At 42.1% G+C, this 16,911-nt stretch overlaps 1 protein-coding gene across 2 annotated transcripts in view; it reads left to right on the top strand.

The window, feature by feature from the left end:
• Window positions 1-16,911, top strand: part of ARHGAP26 (Rho GTPase activating protein 26) — a 2,838,701-nt gene that overhangs the window by 1,865,578 nt on the left and 956,212 nt on the right. For both annotated transcript variants that reach the window (XM_069652460.1, XM_069652459.1), the window contains exon 15: window positions 6,251-6,338. In XM_069652460.1, coding sequence (XP_069508561.1) covers window positions 6,251-6,338 — 88 coding nt within the window. The remainder of the gene's footprint in view (window positions 1-6,250; window positions 6,339-16,911) is intronic.

The raw sequence follows: 16,911 nt of genomic DNA, 5'->3' as shown, positions 1-16,911 counted from the left end.
TTTTTTATGGATTCGGTTACTTCTGATTGTAGAGAGTGTGTCTTTTCGCTGATTAGACGTGCAATGTCTCGTTAGGATGCGTTCCATGTCTGTTTCCCTGGTCTTGTTCCTGTCATTGTCTTCCTGTCCCTGCGACAGGGCAGGAGCTTGGTCCGACAATATATAACCTAGTGCTAGAAGCTCTTCGGACTCGTCGATTATTTTCTGTTTCACCCTCTTTGACGTAACGTGTAGATAAGTATTTGCTCTAATGTGAGAGTGGTATGGATCCACAATTTCTAGATCTTCAGACTTTATTCGGCAAAGCGCCGGTATGAGGTCGAACAAGGTGAGAATTCCTCTTCGGTTTAGGATATCGTCTCGGTTTTCGGCGCATTGCACCAGTTTTAGGATCCAGGCTGGTTTTTCGTGGCTCTTGTTGACTTGTGGAAGGATTCGGTTCTAGATTTGTAATATGTGTGGTACTTTTTCGGGGTTTTTCGCGCTGAATTTGCTTTTGATGCTGGATATGTTTTAGCCTTTGGAGTTAACTCTGTATTCCGGTTGCTCCCACTTTTTGATGCTAGTCGTTGTAATCGTGGGTCAGGAGATCTGCAAGTCCGGTGTGGCAACCTTTGCTTAGGTGAGAAGGATACGTTTCGTGGCCTAAAATCAGTTTTCTCCTTTCTTTTAGGCGTCTGCTGGGAGATGTTTCTTTTATCTTCAAGAGTACGAAATGGTGCTGAAAGTTCAACTGTACTGGTGTGGGAGTGCTTCTTCCGCGTAATTTTGCGGACAAAGGATCCTTATGGGTAGCAGGGGCGTCTCGATCTAGCCTTTGTGCTGGGCTTGGAGGATCAATGTCTATGCGCTGGGTGATGTTCATCATGTTTTCATCCTCTAAGAAGTCTTCGGTGGTTTTCGGCGAGGTTTGGGTACCATGGGACTTGGCGAGCTGCAGCACAAGGGTCAAGCTTGGTTGATGCTTCGTGTCGGTTTTTCTTTCTTTTGTGAGATGTTTTCCAGAGCCTCTCGTCTTTTTGGTTTTTGTTCGGTAGACGTTGGTGTCGAGGGTTGTTGCTTTTGGACCACTGAAGATCGGGTAGGCGCTATCTTTGTCGTCAGTAGAAGAGTTTTGTTGGAATGATCCGGAAGGATTTTCGTCACTAATGTGGATGACTTGCGTAGAGGGTTCCGTCTCGGACATGGGTTCATGTGCGTTGATTGAGGAGGGCTTGGTATTTGACGGTGATGGTTGTATAGTGGAGTCTGGACCTGCGGTTTCTGGGACTTTGACCCATTGATGTTTGTTGTGCAAATTAGCATCCATGGTGGTGTTGGAATTCTTTAGATGGTCGTCTAGTGCAGTGATGTATCCTTCTAAAAATATTAGTTTTGTATGCATCATTGCTTGTATACTCGTGTGGTCCTTGAGGTTTTTGCTTATTGATTCATAAAGCTTTGTGAATGGAGCCAGGGCAATTGTTACAGCTGACATGATTGATAAAAGATCCAACTTTTTTTTCGAGGGTGAGTCTGTCGGCGATCCATTCTGGCATGGAGCTTTTTTTGTCACCAGAGTTTTTAGGTGGCTTTCACTGGGGAGCATGCAAGCAGACAGACCGATTTGCAAGTCTATAGAGCACCGTTGTTCCTTCTCCATACTTTTCTTTCTTTCGTAGTTTATGGAGATGTCTCCTGCTTGAACGTGGGTTCTTCAAGGTTGTTTTTCAACGAGGTTTGAAGTATGTCCTTCAGAACTATCTAGGTGCTTCTGTGTGAATATGGTATCATTTTCTGAAGTCCTTTCTTGTAGTGAAGGCGAAGTTTGGGCAAATGGTTGGCCGTTATTTGCCCCTGCCTCGCGTGTATTTTGTTGGTTATACACCATGGTTGGTGTCGTCTTCTCGGTTTGCCGTCCAAGCGGGAGTATCGTTTTGTCTGGTTGTTGGTTCTCCCAGTAGACTGGTATTTGTTCGAAGTCGTTGAAATTGGTATGTCCCGTGTAGGCGGGGTTGAGGTGGACTCGCCCTTTGGAGGCGAGTACGGACTACTGATGCCGGTTTTTGACGGGTCTTGTGGTTGTGTGTCGCCCGATTGTGGGGCAGGATATGTCTTGCCGGCAGTATGATTTGTTGAGGGCCGCTCAGGGGTGGGAATCACTTTTCTCGATTTTTGGGGGGTTGGCAAGACATGACTGCCTCCAAGATTTCAGCGTCTGTAAGATCAGCCTGCGCTCTCAACGCTTGTGGTGCAAATGCGTTGAAGAAATCTGTTACCAGACTCGCTGTAGGTGGTTTCTTGGAATCTGGTTTCCATGTTTTTTTCCTTAGCTTCGCCCCTTGTTTTTTGGAAGTCGTTGTTTTCACGTTTTGAAGTTGCTTTTTTTGCCTGCTTATTTTGGGCTTCCCTTTCGACTTGGGCAAACATTTAGATCCTTTTTCTGGTGAGGTTATCTGGCTCCAATGGCGCTTACTAGTTGGTAGTTTCCGAGCGCATGAGGGTTCCTCAATAGATTGCGCGTCCATTTGGTCTAGGCACAAATGGACTGGATGTAACAAGTTTGGGTTAGTAAGCGACAGAGTCCTCCCCCGGCGCCGGTTGTCTTTTTTCTATCTGGGCAGAATGCACCTGTGCAAGGATTTCGATCCTATTTCCTAGCATGCACCGACTCAGGACCTTGGAGGTTATCGTATTCGTTGTCAATTCGTCCCCAGGATGTTCCTCGTTTGGGTTGTCGACTTGCTGTGAGGGGGATGGCGGGGGGGCTGTGGGCGGTGCCAAGGGCGTAATCGTGTCCCCTGAGCCCTGTCGCACTCCCAGATCACCAGGAGGGGGAGCCCCCGGGGATCTGGCCTCTTGTCTCATCGGAGGCTCCTGCAGCGTCTCTTCCCCTCCGAGACGGCCCGACTCGCCCCTTTCCGCTCCCGCTCCTCGGTCCTCCCTCCGGAGAAACCCGACTACCGGGGCGGGGGGGTCGAGTAGCTGCGGGCTAATACACGCGGGCCGGGCCCACGGACAGGGTGACAGCGCTGCTGGTGGAGTTTCTCTGTCCCCCTCTGGCCTCGCCTCCATCGGTTCCCCTCTACCGCCAGCCCCCAGCGCTTGCAGGAAGTCAGTCTTCAAGGTCCACGGCTGGTCCGGGCCCACAGGCGCCCGGTTTGTGGATTTCTGTAGTGGAGGTTGTCTTTGGGGGAGGACGGTTTGTGGATTTCTGTTTGGTGGGAGGGACAGATGGACGTGTGCTTCGAAGCAAGCGTCCTTCAACCTTTTGTAAAGTTTCGTTTTTTTCACCCGAGTCGGGGAGAATAGGGGAGTCTGCAGTCAAGGCAGCCATGGCTGCCAAGACTGCAAGACTGCCACTCTCCGCCACTCTGCGTCCGCTCCTCGGAGGGGAGAGGGTTTTATGGAAGGTGAAGGTGATGCAAGTCACGCCTCCTCGAAAACAGTAGAAAGCAGGAACAGACTTCAAAATCGGCAGCAAGACTGCCACTCTCCGCCACTCCGCTTCCGCTACGCGGAGGGGAGAGGGTTTTATGGAAGGTGAAGGTGATGCAAGTCACGCCTCCTCGAAAAGAGTAGAAAGCAAGAACAGACTTCAAAATCGGCAGCAAGACTGCCACTCTCCGCCACTCTATCAATCATTGATTAATAGAATTTGCAAAGCTGTTGAATTTATGCATGACTTAACAAAATTGATGATCACGTAAATACCTGGAAGATTAACCCCCTACTTTGAGGATGAGACCAACTTTCCTTTCCAAAGTCATGTCGGATTTCCTTCTATCACTGAAGGTACTTTTCTCTATTTTCTTCCCTCCACCCCATCCTTCGAAGACATATGACTGGTTTTAGTGCCTGGACATGAAGAGGGCTCTTAGTTATTATGTGTCTCAGACAAGGGACATCAGGAAGGACGACCAGCTCTTTGTGAGTTACCCATGTGTCAGCACGGATAGGACTGTTCCATTATTAAGAGGTACGTAATGTGTTATTTACATTGCTGGGGAATGCTTTAACAATCCAGAGAAACAGAAAACCATCCCGACAAAGCAAACCAATCACCTTAAATTAGAAATCCGAGTATGCCACATCATCAGAACAGTCAAAGCTTGATCATGTTTAAACCCCATCTCAGCCTTCCCCCGTAGTTTGGTTGGTTACTCAAAGAGTGCATGCCTATAAAATGTGGGGAATGCTATATGTTAACCATATTTTTTAATATCCGTAAGTCCTCCGCTGCAGATCATATCCCTAGGAATTCCTCCCTCCTTTGTGAGTCAATGGGTGTTGTTCTCCTGCATCCAAAATTCGCTTATACAGCTTCCAAAGAAAATAATGAATTCCCTGACAACAGACTGCTTTTTAGGGCCAGTTGATCTTTCCTTCGCTGCGGTCCCTTCTGAATGTTTTCTCATGGGTGCAATAGATGCAGAGCTGTTAACCTGTTTAAGCCTTTGAGCAGCCATGTTTTGCATGATAGGAACCTTGTTCACCACAAGCAGGAGGACCGCATTATCCTGTTGTGTTCATATGAAAGTGTGGAATTATCATCCTGGATTCACAGCAAACAAATGTGGGGTGCTATGGTTTTGAAATGATCCAAAATGTGCATGTTGGGGTCGCTGAAAAACAAATCTTTTCAGTGGGCCACTAAGAAAGCAATCATAGGCTGATTATATTGAAAAGTTTGTTTGTTTGTTTATTTATAGCGCGCGCCATACCCAGAGGTATCCGGGCGCGTGTTCAAGAATACTTTAAGTTTACAGGTTACAGTTATACACAGTTACACATTCCAAGTAATTACAAGATACATTGATAGCAACAGGATGACAGTATTCATGGTTATATACAGTTAAACACAGTTACACATTCCAGGTTACATGATGCATTGACAGAAAAAGGATGGCAATATGCATGGTTATATGCACAGGTGTTTGTACACAGAGGTGTATACACAGTATACGTTGAGAGTTAAAAGAGCATGTCTGTGTACGTTTAGTTGCAGGTTAACAGGTGGGTCAGGCGTGAGTAGTCCTAGTGTCGGTCAGTTATAGGTCATTTTCTTTGAGCCATTTAATACAGTTGAGTCTGAAGTGTGGATAGGATTGGTCAGGTCTAAAGGAGGATGGGAGGGAGTTCCACAACTGGGCCGCTTTGACAGGGAAGCTGTTGCCTCCCGCTGTGCTCAATGTAAATGGGGGTACAACTAGCTGGTTGGTATATGCTTCTCGGGTGGGTCTATTGGAAGTTCTTTTTTTGAATCATTCTGTTAGGTATTTGGGGGCTGAGTCATTGATACCTTTGAACGTTAGTGATACTGTTTTAAGTTTAATTTTGTCAGCTGTAGAGAGCCAGTTAGATTGCCTTCTAATGTCCGATATATGCTCTCTTCTTTGGATTCCTAGTGCGGCACTAGGGGCATTGTTCTGCAAGGTTTGGATTTTTGCAGCGTGTGTTTATTAGACCCTATAGTGAGTTGCAATAGTCCAATTTGGATAATACCAGAGCTCTTGATAGGATGAGGCAGCTGGTGGTGGACAAGTATGGTTTGCCTGCTCTAATCAGCTTACAGGTGTATGCGGTGCTAGAGGCCATCGCATTCACCGATTTTGTTAGGGAGAGGCAAGAGTCGAGGTAAAAACCTAGTGTTTTTACCTCTTTTGCTACTTTGATGGTTTTGCCATCTATAACAAATGATGAATAGTCATTGTTCAGTTTTTTGATGTTTTGTGTGTTCCCCAGTATGAAGAGTTCCGTTTTCTCATCATTCAGGCATAGACCATGACGGGCCATCCATGCCTGTATGATGAGGTATATCCTGTTCACCAAGGCCAAATCCTGTTTATAATCCCCCGAAAGTGTGATGAGAATCTGAGTGTCATCTACATAGTTTGTGTAGGTGACACCCAGAAGGTCCAGATCATCAAACAGGGCTTTGTGAAGATATTATACATGGTCGGAGAGATCCCTGGGGAACGCCACATGTGATGGGTACTGGGTCAGCTGCTGCAGAGGTAGAGAAAACCCTCCTGGTTCTGCCACTTAAGAACGACTTGATCCGTGCAATGGCATGTGTGGAGAAATGGGCTGCAGATTCCAGGTGGGTACAGAGCACATCGTGGTCCACCAGGTCAAATGCAGCTGAGAGATCCAATAGGAGGAGTAGGGCCATTTGTCGTTTGCCATTTGTGTGGAAGCTCCATTGGCTTATTTATTCCTGGTGTTTATGCATTGTGCTATTCTCTCCCATCTCCCTTTCTAACCTTAGACACCAAAGCAAATTCCGAAGCTGATGGAGACCTCATTGATGAGTGGGAGATTAAGACCATCACAAGTGCCTTGAAGACATACCTGAGGTAAACGAGGAAATAGAGTTCCTTTGTACATTTTTGGCCAATGTTTCATTCTTAGAGCCCTCTATGGCAGGAAGGAACTACTTTCACCATTAAAAACTTTTGTTGTCTTTAAGGCTTAAAACATCTGTTGAAACTAAAATACGCTCTTTCTGCCTGATCATCTTTGCCAGCAGTGTAGATTCTGCAAGCCAATAATTCACATTCATCATAAAGGTGCCAATGGAGAAGCATACAACAGCACACTTGCTTATTTGTCCTCATGAAGGTGTCCCTTGCACATGTACATCAAACTCATGAAGCAAATAAGTCGTGTGATACCGGAATTCCTGTATAATGTGAATTTTATGTAAATGAAATCCGAGCGGTAGCACTGTGACATGTATTCTACTGTGATCAATCAGTCATGTGCTTTAATTTTCCGTCTGCCTGCTGAATGCTTTTGCCACAGATTGAACCTACCCACTAGGTTTGGCTGCAATTGCGCTTCAAGAAAATGATTTAAGGGCCAGTATTACAAGCAAATGAAAGGGACTTTGACGGAAGCAGCTTTTGCCCCTAGTCTGATAAACGTGTTTGTAGATCATTTTAAAATGCATTTTTGAAATGAATCAAATACCTTTTTTTTGTTATCTTCCATCAAGCTATACCGCTGTTGCACTGATGATAACTTCCTCATCTGCAGTAAATATCCGTCCCAACACAACTTTTTCTTTCATGATTGAATGCCTTGCGTCCTAACCTACGTTTTACTATTGCATATAATGAAAGAGAGATTGCATTTGTAGATTTACTGATTAAGGAAACAGATGGCAGACTGGCGGTCACACTTTATCGGAAAACAGATAGGGATACGATCCTACATTATCAAAGCCAACTCATGGTGGCAACAGTAAATACAACAACGCAAGTGATCAAAGTTCAAGGATTTTTATTAAACTGTGTAAGTGGGTGAGAAAAACACCTAATCTAAATCTAAGATGGGAGCAAGCTACGACCATCAAATAATAATAACACTGTCCCAGTGGAGTCTAGTCAAATCAAAGAGGGCCTACACTAAAATAAAATATTGCCGATTCTTACAACTATGGTACAAAAATAGTGTGGGATAATGTTCACAAGAATAAAAAAAGTGTTCATGAAATGATAAGTCAGGATGGTATTGCTGGAGTCTCCCTTCCCCACGTTTTTAGCACGGGACAAGGCGGGACTCTTGAGCACAGCACACTCCTGGGCCTCTCCAGCATGAGGTTTACAGTTCCTTTCAACGATACCAAGACCATCTGGGGCCATGTCTCTTTTCTGCAAAGTTTCTCTTGCCTTAGAAGACCTGCTGGACTTTAAACAATGAACAAAGGTTCCTTTGGTAATCTTTCATGTTGGGCGATTGCTTTCTGCCCCTTGGATCCCCCTCATCCGGGCTCTGATCCTTCTTGCAACGTGGGCCTCCCTCAGTCGGGTTCAATACGACCTCTTATTCACAATATCAGCAGCTTGTAACATTCAAGAGTCTTAATGTCTTTTTAAACAATCATTCACTGTGGACATCCCTCGGTCGAGTTCACTCTTGTCAACACAATGTTCTCGGGTATTAGGCTTCACCCCGATTCTCAGGCATCCCTCAGCCAGGTTCACATTTGCCAGATTCACAGTTCACTTTGCTCTATCACAATGTGGGACTCCCTTCCCTTAGCTCTCCTCTTGACAACAGGGCAGAGACTTTCAATTGTACAAGGGATTTGGTGTGACCCTTGTAGGACCACATTGACACCTCACGCTGGTCTCTCGTAGGGCTTATTGGTACTTGTAGTTTCTACAAAGGAGGCCACTCAGAGTCCTTAAAATAAGGGTTCCGCGGTGCCTGACCACTCTGCAGCTGGCCCTACACTGGGCCTTCCCAAAATTTCGAACACACAAGTTCTTTGTTCACAAGTTCCTTGAGTTCATACAGTGTTGCCGATTGCAACCTTCGGCTCAACACAGTCTGGCTTACTATCAGCTCTCTGACTCACAGGCTGTGTTGAACTCCTTGGCCTTACTTGTCTTTGGAGTCAATGATGATACCACGGTAGCAGGCACGTCTCCTCGCCTTGGCTATCTGTGCGGGAGGGCCATGTGCACAGTTAACATCCCTTATACCACACGCCAGCTGTCGTTCCCGGTCTTATAATTCCTTTCACGGAGGCTTTGTCGGTCTTTCTCGTGTGATTTGCCTTGCTCCCAGTGTGCTCTCCTGCTCCACCTTTTATTCCTGTAAGAAAGGGAAAGGGCTGTCAGGTGTGTGTAGTTGTTGTCAGTTGTCTGCCTCTGCCTGACCCTTGTATTGGGACATGTCAGGTAAACGGCTCTGGTGTTAGCCCGTTGTCTTCACGGTCTTTCACGGTGTAAGAAAGTGTTTGTGTCGGGAAATGGGGGGGGAATGGAGCTTCTAAATATCCTACGGGTAGGTTGTGGAAAAGGTGTCATAAGGAAGGGGATCACTCTGGGAACTGAATCCAGGTGATCCTGCCCCACTGGTCCACCCCCAGGAACTGGATCCAGTAGCGATGGCCGTGTCTTGGCCACCTGGACAACAGATCTCCAGGGACTAGCGGTTGAGACACCTTTAGGTTTCTCACAACCTCCAATGAGCCTGTGCAGAAATATTCCCTTTAATCAATTTTTACCAGCCAAAAGAAACTGTACCACACTAACTGATTACTATACACAGGCTTAAATAATCACTAAAAGATTAGCAGGTTATCCTCATAATCTTCTTAAAAGATCTCTTAAACCTGCACGCTTTTACCAACAAGAAATTCTTTGAGAGTCTAGACCAAAAGTAAAGCAGAACTGTCTAGTATGTGTTATCACTTATTGCTCGTATAGCAGCAAAGGGAGAAACTTAATCTTACAGAATTGGCATATTCTTGAAACATATGACCCAGATTTATTAAGGCCACTCTTTTCCTTTAAGAAAGGCAGACATCTCTGACCATCATTGGTACACTCGTTAAGAAAAAAACTGCACCCAATTTGTTATTATTTAAGCCGAGAACTATATAAAGAACATTCGCCATGCAGCAACTGTGCTGTATGTAATTTTACAACAGGTATTACTGAGTTTACAACACAGACAGGAGTGTGGTAATTGAAAGATTACACCAATTGTAACTCAACACATTTGGTATATATGATCACGTGTCCATGTATCAAATGTTACTTTGGTAAAACCCAAAACAGGTACATTTTACTATTTCTGAACATCGAACTAGGATTTAAAATTGTGTTTCCACTACACCAATGGTATCACATTATTTAGAGTATGGACATGTGCAAGATAATATACAGTGGTGGGCAATAGAAAAGATCTTAGCGGAAATATGAGGAGGATCATTGAATGAAAAACGTGTCCAACTTGAACAGTTTTGGATTTATAATCTGGGACGTTCAAAGAGGTTCTTAATGACCAACTTGAGTGGCAAGTATTATTATGAGGATCTATGAATGCCATCCTAGATAATTACCATATCCTGGTTTTCAGTTCGTATAGTGAGGGTGTGCATGGCAGCTAGAAAAATGTATTTGTCACAGCATGCCACTTTCCATTCAGTTTGTTTTGGACTTGACCAGGATGTCCAATGGGAATCATTGCCTCTGAATGTGCAGATTGCCCTGTTAATATGTAGAACGTTGTTATTGTACCAGCGGCACTGATGGTTTTGTGCATTTAGCGCGGTGAAGTAGTTCTAACGTTAGTTACGTTGAAGTCATGCATGATCTATTACACTTCCGCGGTCCCTTCAAACACTGCTTCATTTCCACTTTGGTAACGCGAGTTTGCCGGTTTTCACACACATGGCGGTCATGAGATGAAGCAGTTGCCCTGTAAGTAAGTCTTCTCGCTCTGTGTATACTTATTTGAATAAACCTATTGGAAGAGAGTTAACACATTAGCTAATAGCCCTTCATGTTTTTGATACAACAGGCAGCTTGGTTCAAAATCATGCACATGGATGCTTTGCATGAACCAAAAATTAAATAAGTATATGTTTTGTTGCTCACCCTGCGTAGATGTTGAGAAAAATAGAAGGTAATTTTGTATCTTCTTTTTTTTCTAAATGAGATGCTATTGAGTATAATGAGAAGCACAAGTGTATACAGATTTACCATTATTTTGCAAAAAATAAATGGAAGCTTGTTGAAAATTGGAAACCTACAAAATAACCCTGATGCCTCTAGACAGATAACATGGTTCTCATAATTCGTTTTGCAAATAGTTACCCTATACATATTTTAGATTTTTTGGCAACGTTGGGTTTCAAAACCAATTTTAGCATATGTCTTTCTTTTTTTTTCTGTACGGTTTTTGGAGTTCATTATTATTTCGGCTTGAAGAAGGCGAGACTGGCTAACCAATCCAGTCATTCGTTGATACTGTGATAGTTTGCTAGGTAGCAGCAACATAAAAATGCTGTATCCCTCAGTAGAGTGATATTATACTGTTGGGAAAGGTTTGTCACTTTAATGGTTGACACTTGAATGGCACCTGAATAAATGTTATTTAAACATCACTTAGAGTAATATTGATGGTTATGTTTTGTTTTGCACTAACCCATCATTATTTGTATTTGTTGTTATTGAATTTTATTCTGACTTCGAGGACGTCAGGATACAACAAATTGTGTTATATTGAGCTACTAGCTGTGGTACCCGGCGTTGCAGTGTCCTGATCGAGTGGTGTCTCTTGTGCCCAGGAGGATGTTGCTCTTGTCCTCTTGTTGGCAAGTCTTGCTTCAGTTTGCTCCGGCATCTCATTTGCCCTGGAGAAAGTTGCTCTTGTCCTCTGGTCGGCAAGTGGTGCTGCTGTTTGTTGTTGTGTTTCAGAAGCTCTTGATATTGTTTGTCGCTTTACATCAGATGGAGCATTTCCAAGTGATGATCGTTTTTTGTGCAGCATTTTTCAGTCACTCATGACTTGCGCACATTTGAGAAAATGTCCAAGAAAGATTGAATTCTTGTGAATGAACTTAAGTAAACTGTAACCTTGCCATTTCCCATTTTTGGAGTGGCGTGATAAAAAATAAAAAATAATAATATATTTTTTTGGCCAAACTTTTTTTTTTGCACATAAGATTTTTGCAACCAAACATATACTACGATCTTTCCCCAGACAAGAGAGGAATTCATGCAAATTTAGAAGACGTGAGTTCAACAGTGTGAATTTGTATAGCCGGACAAACGCACACATACATACATTCAGCTTTATATATACAGATATGAATGTACTCATGCATTTTTGTTGTATAGTATTTATACAAAACACTTTTTTGTAGTAATAAATAGGTATTAGTTGTATTCTTAATATGGCTTGGCATTTACAGTAGAAGTTGTTATAAAATTAGAATGCATAGCTAAATAATAGCTAAATAATACATGAATAACGATTCCCGAAAAAATATCCCCCGGTTTTTGTAAATGATGCACTTGGCTGTGAATTTATTTCTTACCTCCTTTGAATATATTGTAAATAAGTGTTGGCTGTTGGAGAAGTTATTAAATAATTGTTCTTGGGTTTCCCATTATCAGAATACACTGGTTCACAGTCCAGTGTGTTTTGGAGGTAGACTTCCCCATTTGGATTCCTCTAGCTAATGTTTTTTTTGTATCTTTGTATTTTACATGGTCGGTGGTCTGAACATGCTTTTACATCCTGTCTGCGACCAGGTGACTTTGGCGCCTTGAAGCACTCATGCGATCTGTTGACTTTATATTAGACATAAAAAAATAAAAAAATGAAATTGCTTCTCAGTATCCTTCTTTTTGGTGTTCTCCAAGCAAGCCGGTCTATACACTGATGTGTTCCCAATACCATTGTTCTTGACTAGCAGGGCTATCTTTTGTCAGTGATACCAAAGGGACTCATTTAATATAGAAAAGTTTTAAATCCCTAGACCATCCTCCTTCTAAGCTATGCAGGGTCATTTCAAGATTTGGGGGATGCACGATTTGGGGAATTTGGAAGTTCACAGGCCTAGGATTATGCTTGCTGCTTTCTATGGAGTGGAACTGTGAGGACATTGGATCTGTTCCCCACTGGATTGACTCAAAGTTTTATCTGAAATCTGCCATGAAACTTTCTCGAGCCATTGCTGTATTAGAGGTGTTTACCAACATGTGGCTTTGAAATGCTGGCTGCTACAGGCTTAACTCTGAATCAACCCAGAGGCCCGAATCTACACGAGTAGCCTGCAAGATTAAGAACGGGCAGTGGAAAATGAAAGTTATGGTGGTTCCAATATGTTGAAACAAAGATGATTCAGATATGTGAGACTCCATTATGGATTGTATCTGGAAATATGTCATAAGGCTCCTTCAAGAAACTGTGCATAGATGTGCAGATAGTAGCCAAAATGAGGTCAACTGCAGTGGGCCAAACCATCAGGAATCCACAATGTTACTGTGTCCTGTCTCTGTCGTCCTGCTCTGCCTCCTTCCCAACTCGTTGGGACGCCTGCAGCCGCAAGTGGGTCGGAAAAAAGCTGACTCCAAAGGATAGCTTCCCCTTTAAGAACTTTATTAAATTATCGGTCTCTTTAACATGCGTGCATCCCCGGCACACTAGTCCCACCATTCACCCCCACGTCACCAACTGCCATGCCCAGTTTCTGTTTTTTTTCCAACTCTCTTCTTGTTGGAATTGCTGCGCTCAGTGTCAACCCAATTTTTTGGGATGCTACTTATTGGCTATCAACTCCCTTTTTTTACTTTGATTGGTTTCGTTTTTCTTTTCTTTTAACGTGGTACCTCCCTCTGATGCATGCCGCTTACCACAGAATTCAAGCAATGCATCAGTTGTAGGGAGCAGTTATCGTCAGACGATCCTCGTCATGCCTGTGTCCGATGACTGTTTTTTTTTTATTTTGGTTGGATAATATAATCATCATTTCAAATATATAAAATGTACAAAGAACAAATTATAAAATATATAATATATAAAATTAAATTACATTTCACTTTTCATCATGTTAAAATAACATAGTGTTTGATCAGTTTGTATTAATTATACACTTATTTCATGATGTATATCTCAGGGCTGCAGGCAATATTTCATTACCCAAAGTTAAGATACTACATTCATGCTTACATATAGCATCATTCCATTTCCTTAGTTCATTATTACTACTTTCACTTTTAGGGAAAATTGAGTCCAAAAAATGGACTATTGCCACTCACATTCCTAATTTAGGACTGTTAAAAATAAATTGCCAAATTTCAGTCATTTCCATATTACCATAAGGGTTCACCAAATGTTTCTTAAAGTCAGTTTTTCTTTGGATGGACAATACATAATACAATGCTCAAGGGTCTCCTTTTCCCTGGTTCAATTCTATTGGAATTAATTTCCTTCTGGCCATGAGTTCTCTTGTCGGCCAAAGGTTTAGCCTGAATCTTAGGTATTGGTCACGAATATATGGTGATGGGCATTTAATTAAATAATATGCTGCCTCACAGAGGCCTTTTTGCCCAAACAGAAAAGTATCAAAGTCCTTATATTTAAGACACAAATTTCGGTTTTCAATCCAGTCATACTGGTACAATTTTAGTTTTGCTCGTTGGGGGTTATGTATTAACAAATCAAGGGAGATTGAGGCGTCGGCCAACGCATCCATAATGAAATTACACCACACCTTTGTGAAAACATGTTCACGGCCCAGTAGGTGTTGAGCCATGATGCCTAATATACCAGAAGTGGTGATTCCCATTATAGATTTCCTAAAAAAGGCGCACATTCTCCACTTAATTTGAGATTGTAAAGAGAGTAAACCCAATTCATGTTGAATAAGGGGTAACAGGGTGGACTTTGGTAAATGAAGCAATTGTTTCCAAAAGCGAGATTCAAGGTTATTCTACCACTTAGGATCTTTAGGCAGAAGAGTTTCTACTCCATAGATGATAATGGGAAACACTTTCTGCTGGTAAAATTGGATGATATTTTTCAATGTAAATTTTCCAAATCTTCCTCTAAGTATTTTGGCTTGAGAGATCACAACTTGGAGTTTACAATGCATCTCAAGTTCAATTGTCTGATTAGATGTAGTCGCTGATATAATGCTCAAATACTTATACTGTTGAACTTTTAATAGAGTCTTATTTTGTAGGTACCACTTGCATATTTTTCCCTTTGTTTTTGTGTGAGGTTTACACACCATCATTTTTTTTTTGTGTTGATCAAATTGTTAACAGACACATACAAGGCTAATCTATCAAGTAGTATTTGTAGACCCGTAGGTGTCTGAGAAATGAGTATTAGCTAATCCGCATAAAGCAAATGACAGATTGAGTGTGGGCCCGATTTTGGGGGATCAAATTGAGCTGATCGCAGAAATATTCCCAAATCAAACACAAACAGATTGAAAATGGATGAGGCCAATATACAACCCTGTTTGAGTCCTCAATGTGTTTCGAAAAAGGAAGAGAGTTTACCTGCTAAAGTCAACCTCACTTGCAATGTCGTATTTGAATGAAGTAACATAATCAAGTATAGTACGGAGGATGGACAATTATATCGCACTAATTTGTGATACATGATAGAGCAATCAATGGAATCGGAAGCGGCTCGGAAATCAATAAATGCGATGTATAGCAAATGATTCCTGGTCGCGTACTTACATTTTAACATATTTAAGACCATAAGATTAGGGTTGGTTCCAAGACCGGCAACGAAACCTGTTTGAAAGGGATTTCATAGATTATGATGAAGAGTCCATTGGTTTAAGTCTCTCAAAATAATTCTGGAAAAAATCTTGCCAGGTGCGTCAAGAAACGCTATAGGTCTGTAGCTAGATGGTAATATACGGTCACCCTTCTTATAAATAGGTACTATAATTGAATGTTTCCAAGTTACCGGCAAGAGTTGTGTCGCATTAATGAGTGTGACTATTTTGAACAGGATGTTTGCCCATAATTCAGGATGTTTTTTGAAGGTCCAATTAGAAAGGCCGTCAGGACCAAAGGCACCTGACTGGCTAATTTTTTTAATGAAATATCGAATATCATCCAAATCAAATTTAAGGTGGAAACACTTTGATCCATCTCCAATGTTTGTTTTTAAAGAATTTGGGGGAAGTGCATAAAGAGTAGAACAATGGGCAATCCAATTCTGTTCTGTTACATTGTTAGCCTGAGTAACAGATTGGGGATGGTGAGTAACTTGATTCAGAAGAGACCAGGAACCTGCAATATTCTTGGGTTGTAGTGACCATAACATGGCTTCTCTGTCATTTTGATAGATCTTAACTCGCATTGCCCTTTGCCAATTCTTATACTTGGTCTTTATATTTGTCAGAATAGATGCTCAGAGTCAATGGTTCTTTCAGGGCTTGCCGATTTAGATAACGATAATGGGCTTTCATGGTGTTAACTTCCCAATTGAACACATGGAGTTTAGGGCGAGACAGTGTGTGAACTGATACATTCTTACAAGAATTAATACTTTGAAAATGTTGCATCATGTCAGAATAAACAGTAACATGATTGATGGAGGTCATCCTCTGTTTATATAGCTGGACACCCATGTGTGCGTTGAAATGACTTAATGATCTTGCCGACCATCAGAGTCGATTACCACCATTGTTCAAGGTTACACACTCTTGTGAGTGTTCCTTATATTCAGTTACACTAGATCTAGAGGTCGTCCACTGAACTACCAATTGATTATGGTCACTATTGACATTTTCAACTACACAAATCGACAATGCATGGAAACAATTGGGTATTAACATAGACAAAGTCAATGATAGAAGTGCAATAACCTCTCTTCCATGGAGGAGGAGGGGAAATATCGGATGGAAAGGCTCCATTATGCTTAATGAAGCTGTGATATGAAACAAAGGCTAGCCATTTTGCCAGCCTAGAATTACTAGTGGGTGGATACTCGGGTGTGCAATCAAGGTTCAAATCACCTGCAATAATAATTTGAGAAATAGAGGTATACAGGGCAATCAGATTCAACAGTTTGCTCAGATCTTTTAAAAAGCTTCCATCAGATATACCGACCGGGTTCCAGTATACATGGATCAAAGCATAAACAATGTTATGAATTTGCACTTTTACCAATTGCATATATTTGTTGGGACACACCCCTTCCTGGGCTATGATGCCTTGATCTATTTTAATGGCTATTAACAGCCCAGAGGTTTGTCTACCAGAATTCACTTTAGAGGCAGGGTTTAGGAAAACGTCATAATTGTCCCACAAGGGAACCGTCGTCAACCAAGTTTCCTGAAACATAAGGATGTTATAGTCTATTAATTAATTTAGGTAATTGTTAATCAAGTGAGTGAATCCTCTAGTATTCCAACTGATGAGTGAAATGTTTTGGGCATTTGAGTTATGTACTAGTTAATTTGATTGTGATATGACTCCACACGAGCATTCTGTTTGTTTACAAGTTAATTTGTTTTTGCTGTTGTCAGAATCCAAATCTTCGTACTCGTGACTCACCTGTTTATTACTTGTGGTTCTCTTCTTGGAGTTCGCTAGTTTCTTTTTCCTGGACGTGCGGCCTTGTAGAGGTAAGGTCTAGAATCCTCTG

This window comes from Ambystoma mexicanum, chromosome 3p, assembly GCF_040938575.1.
Source record: "Ambystoma mexicanum isolate Mex_15411 chromosome 3p, UKY_AmexF1_1, whole genome shotgun sequence".
Classification (NCBI taxonomy): Eukaryota; Metazoa; Chordata; class Amphibia; order Caudata; family Ambystomatidae; genus Ambystoma; species Ambystoma mexicanum.
This window is presented reverse-complemented; position numbering and strand designations above follow the sequence as displayed.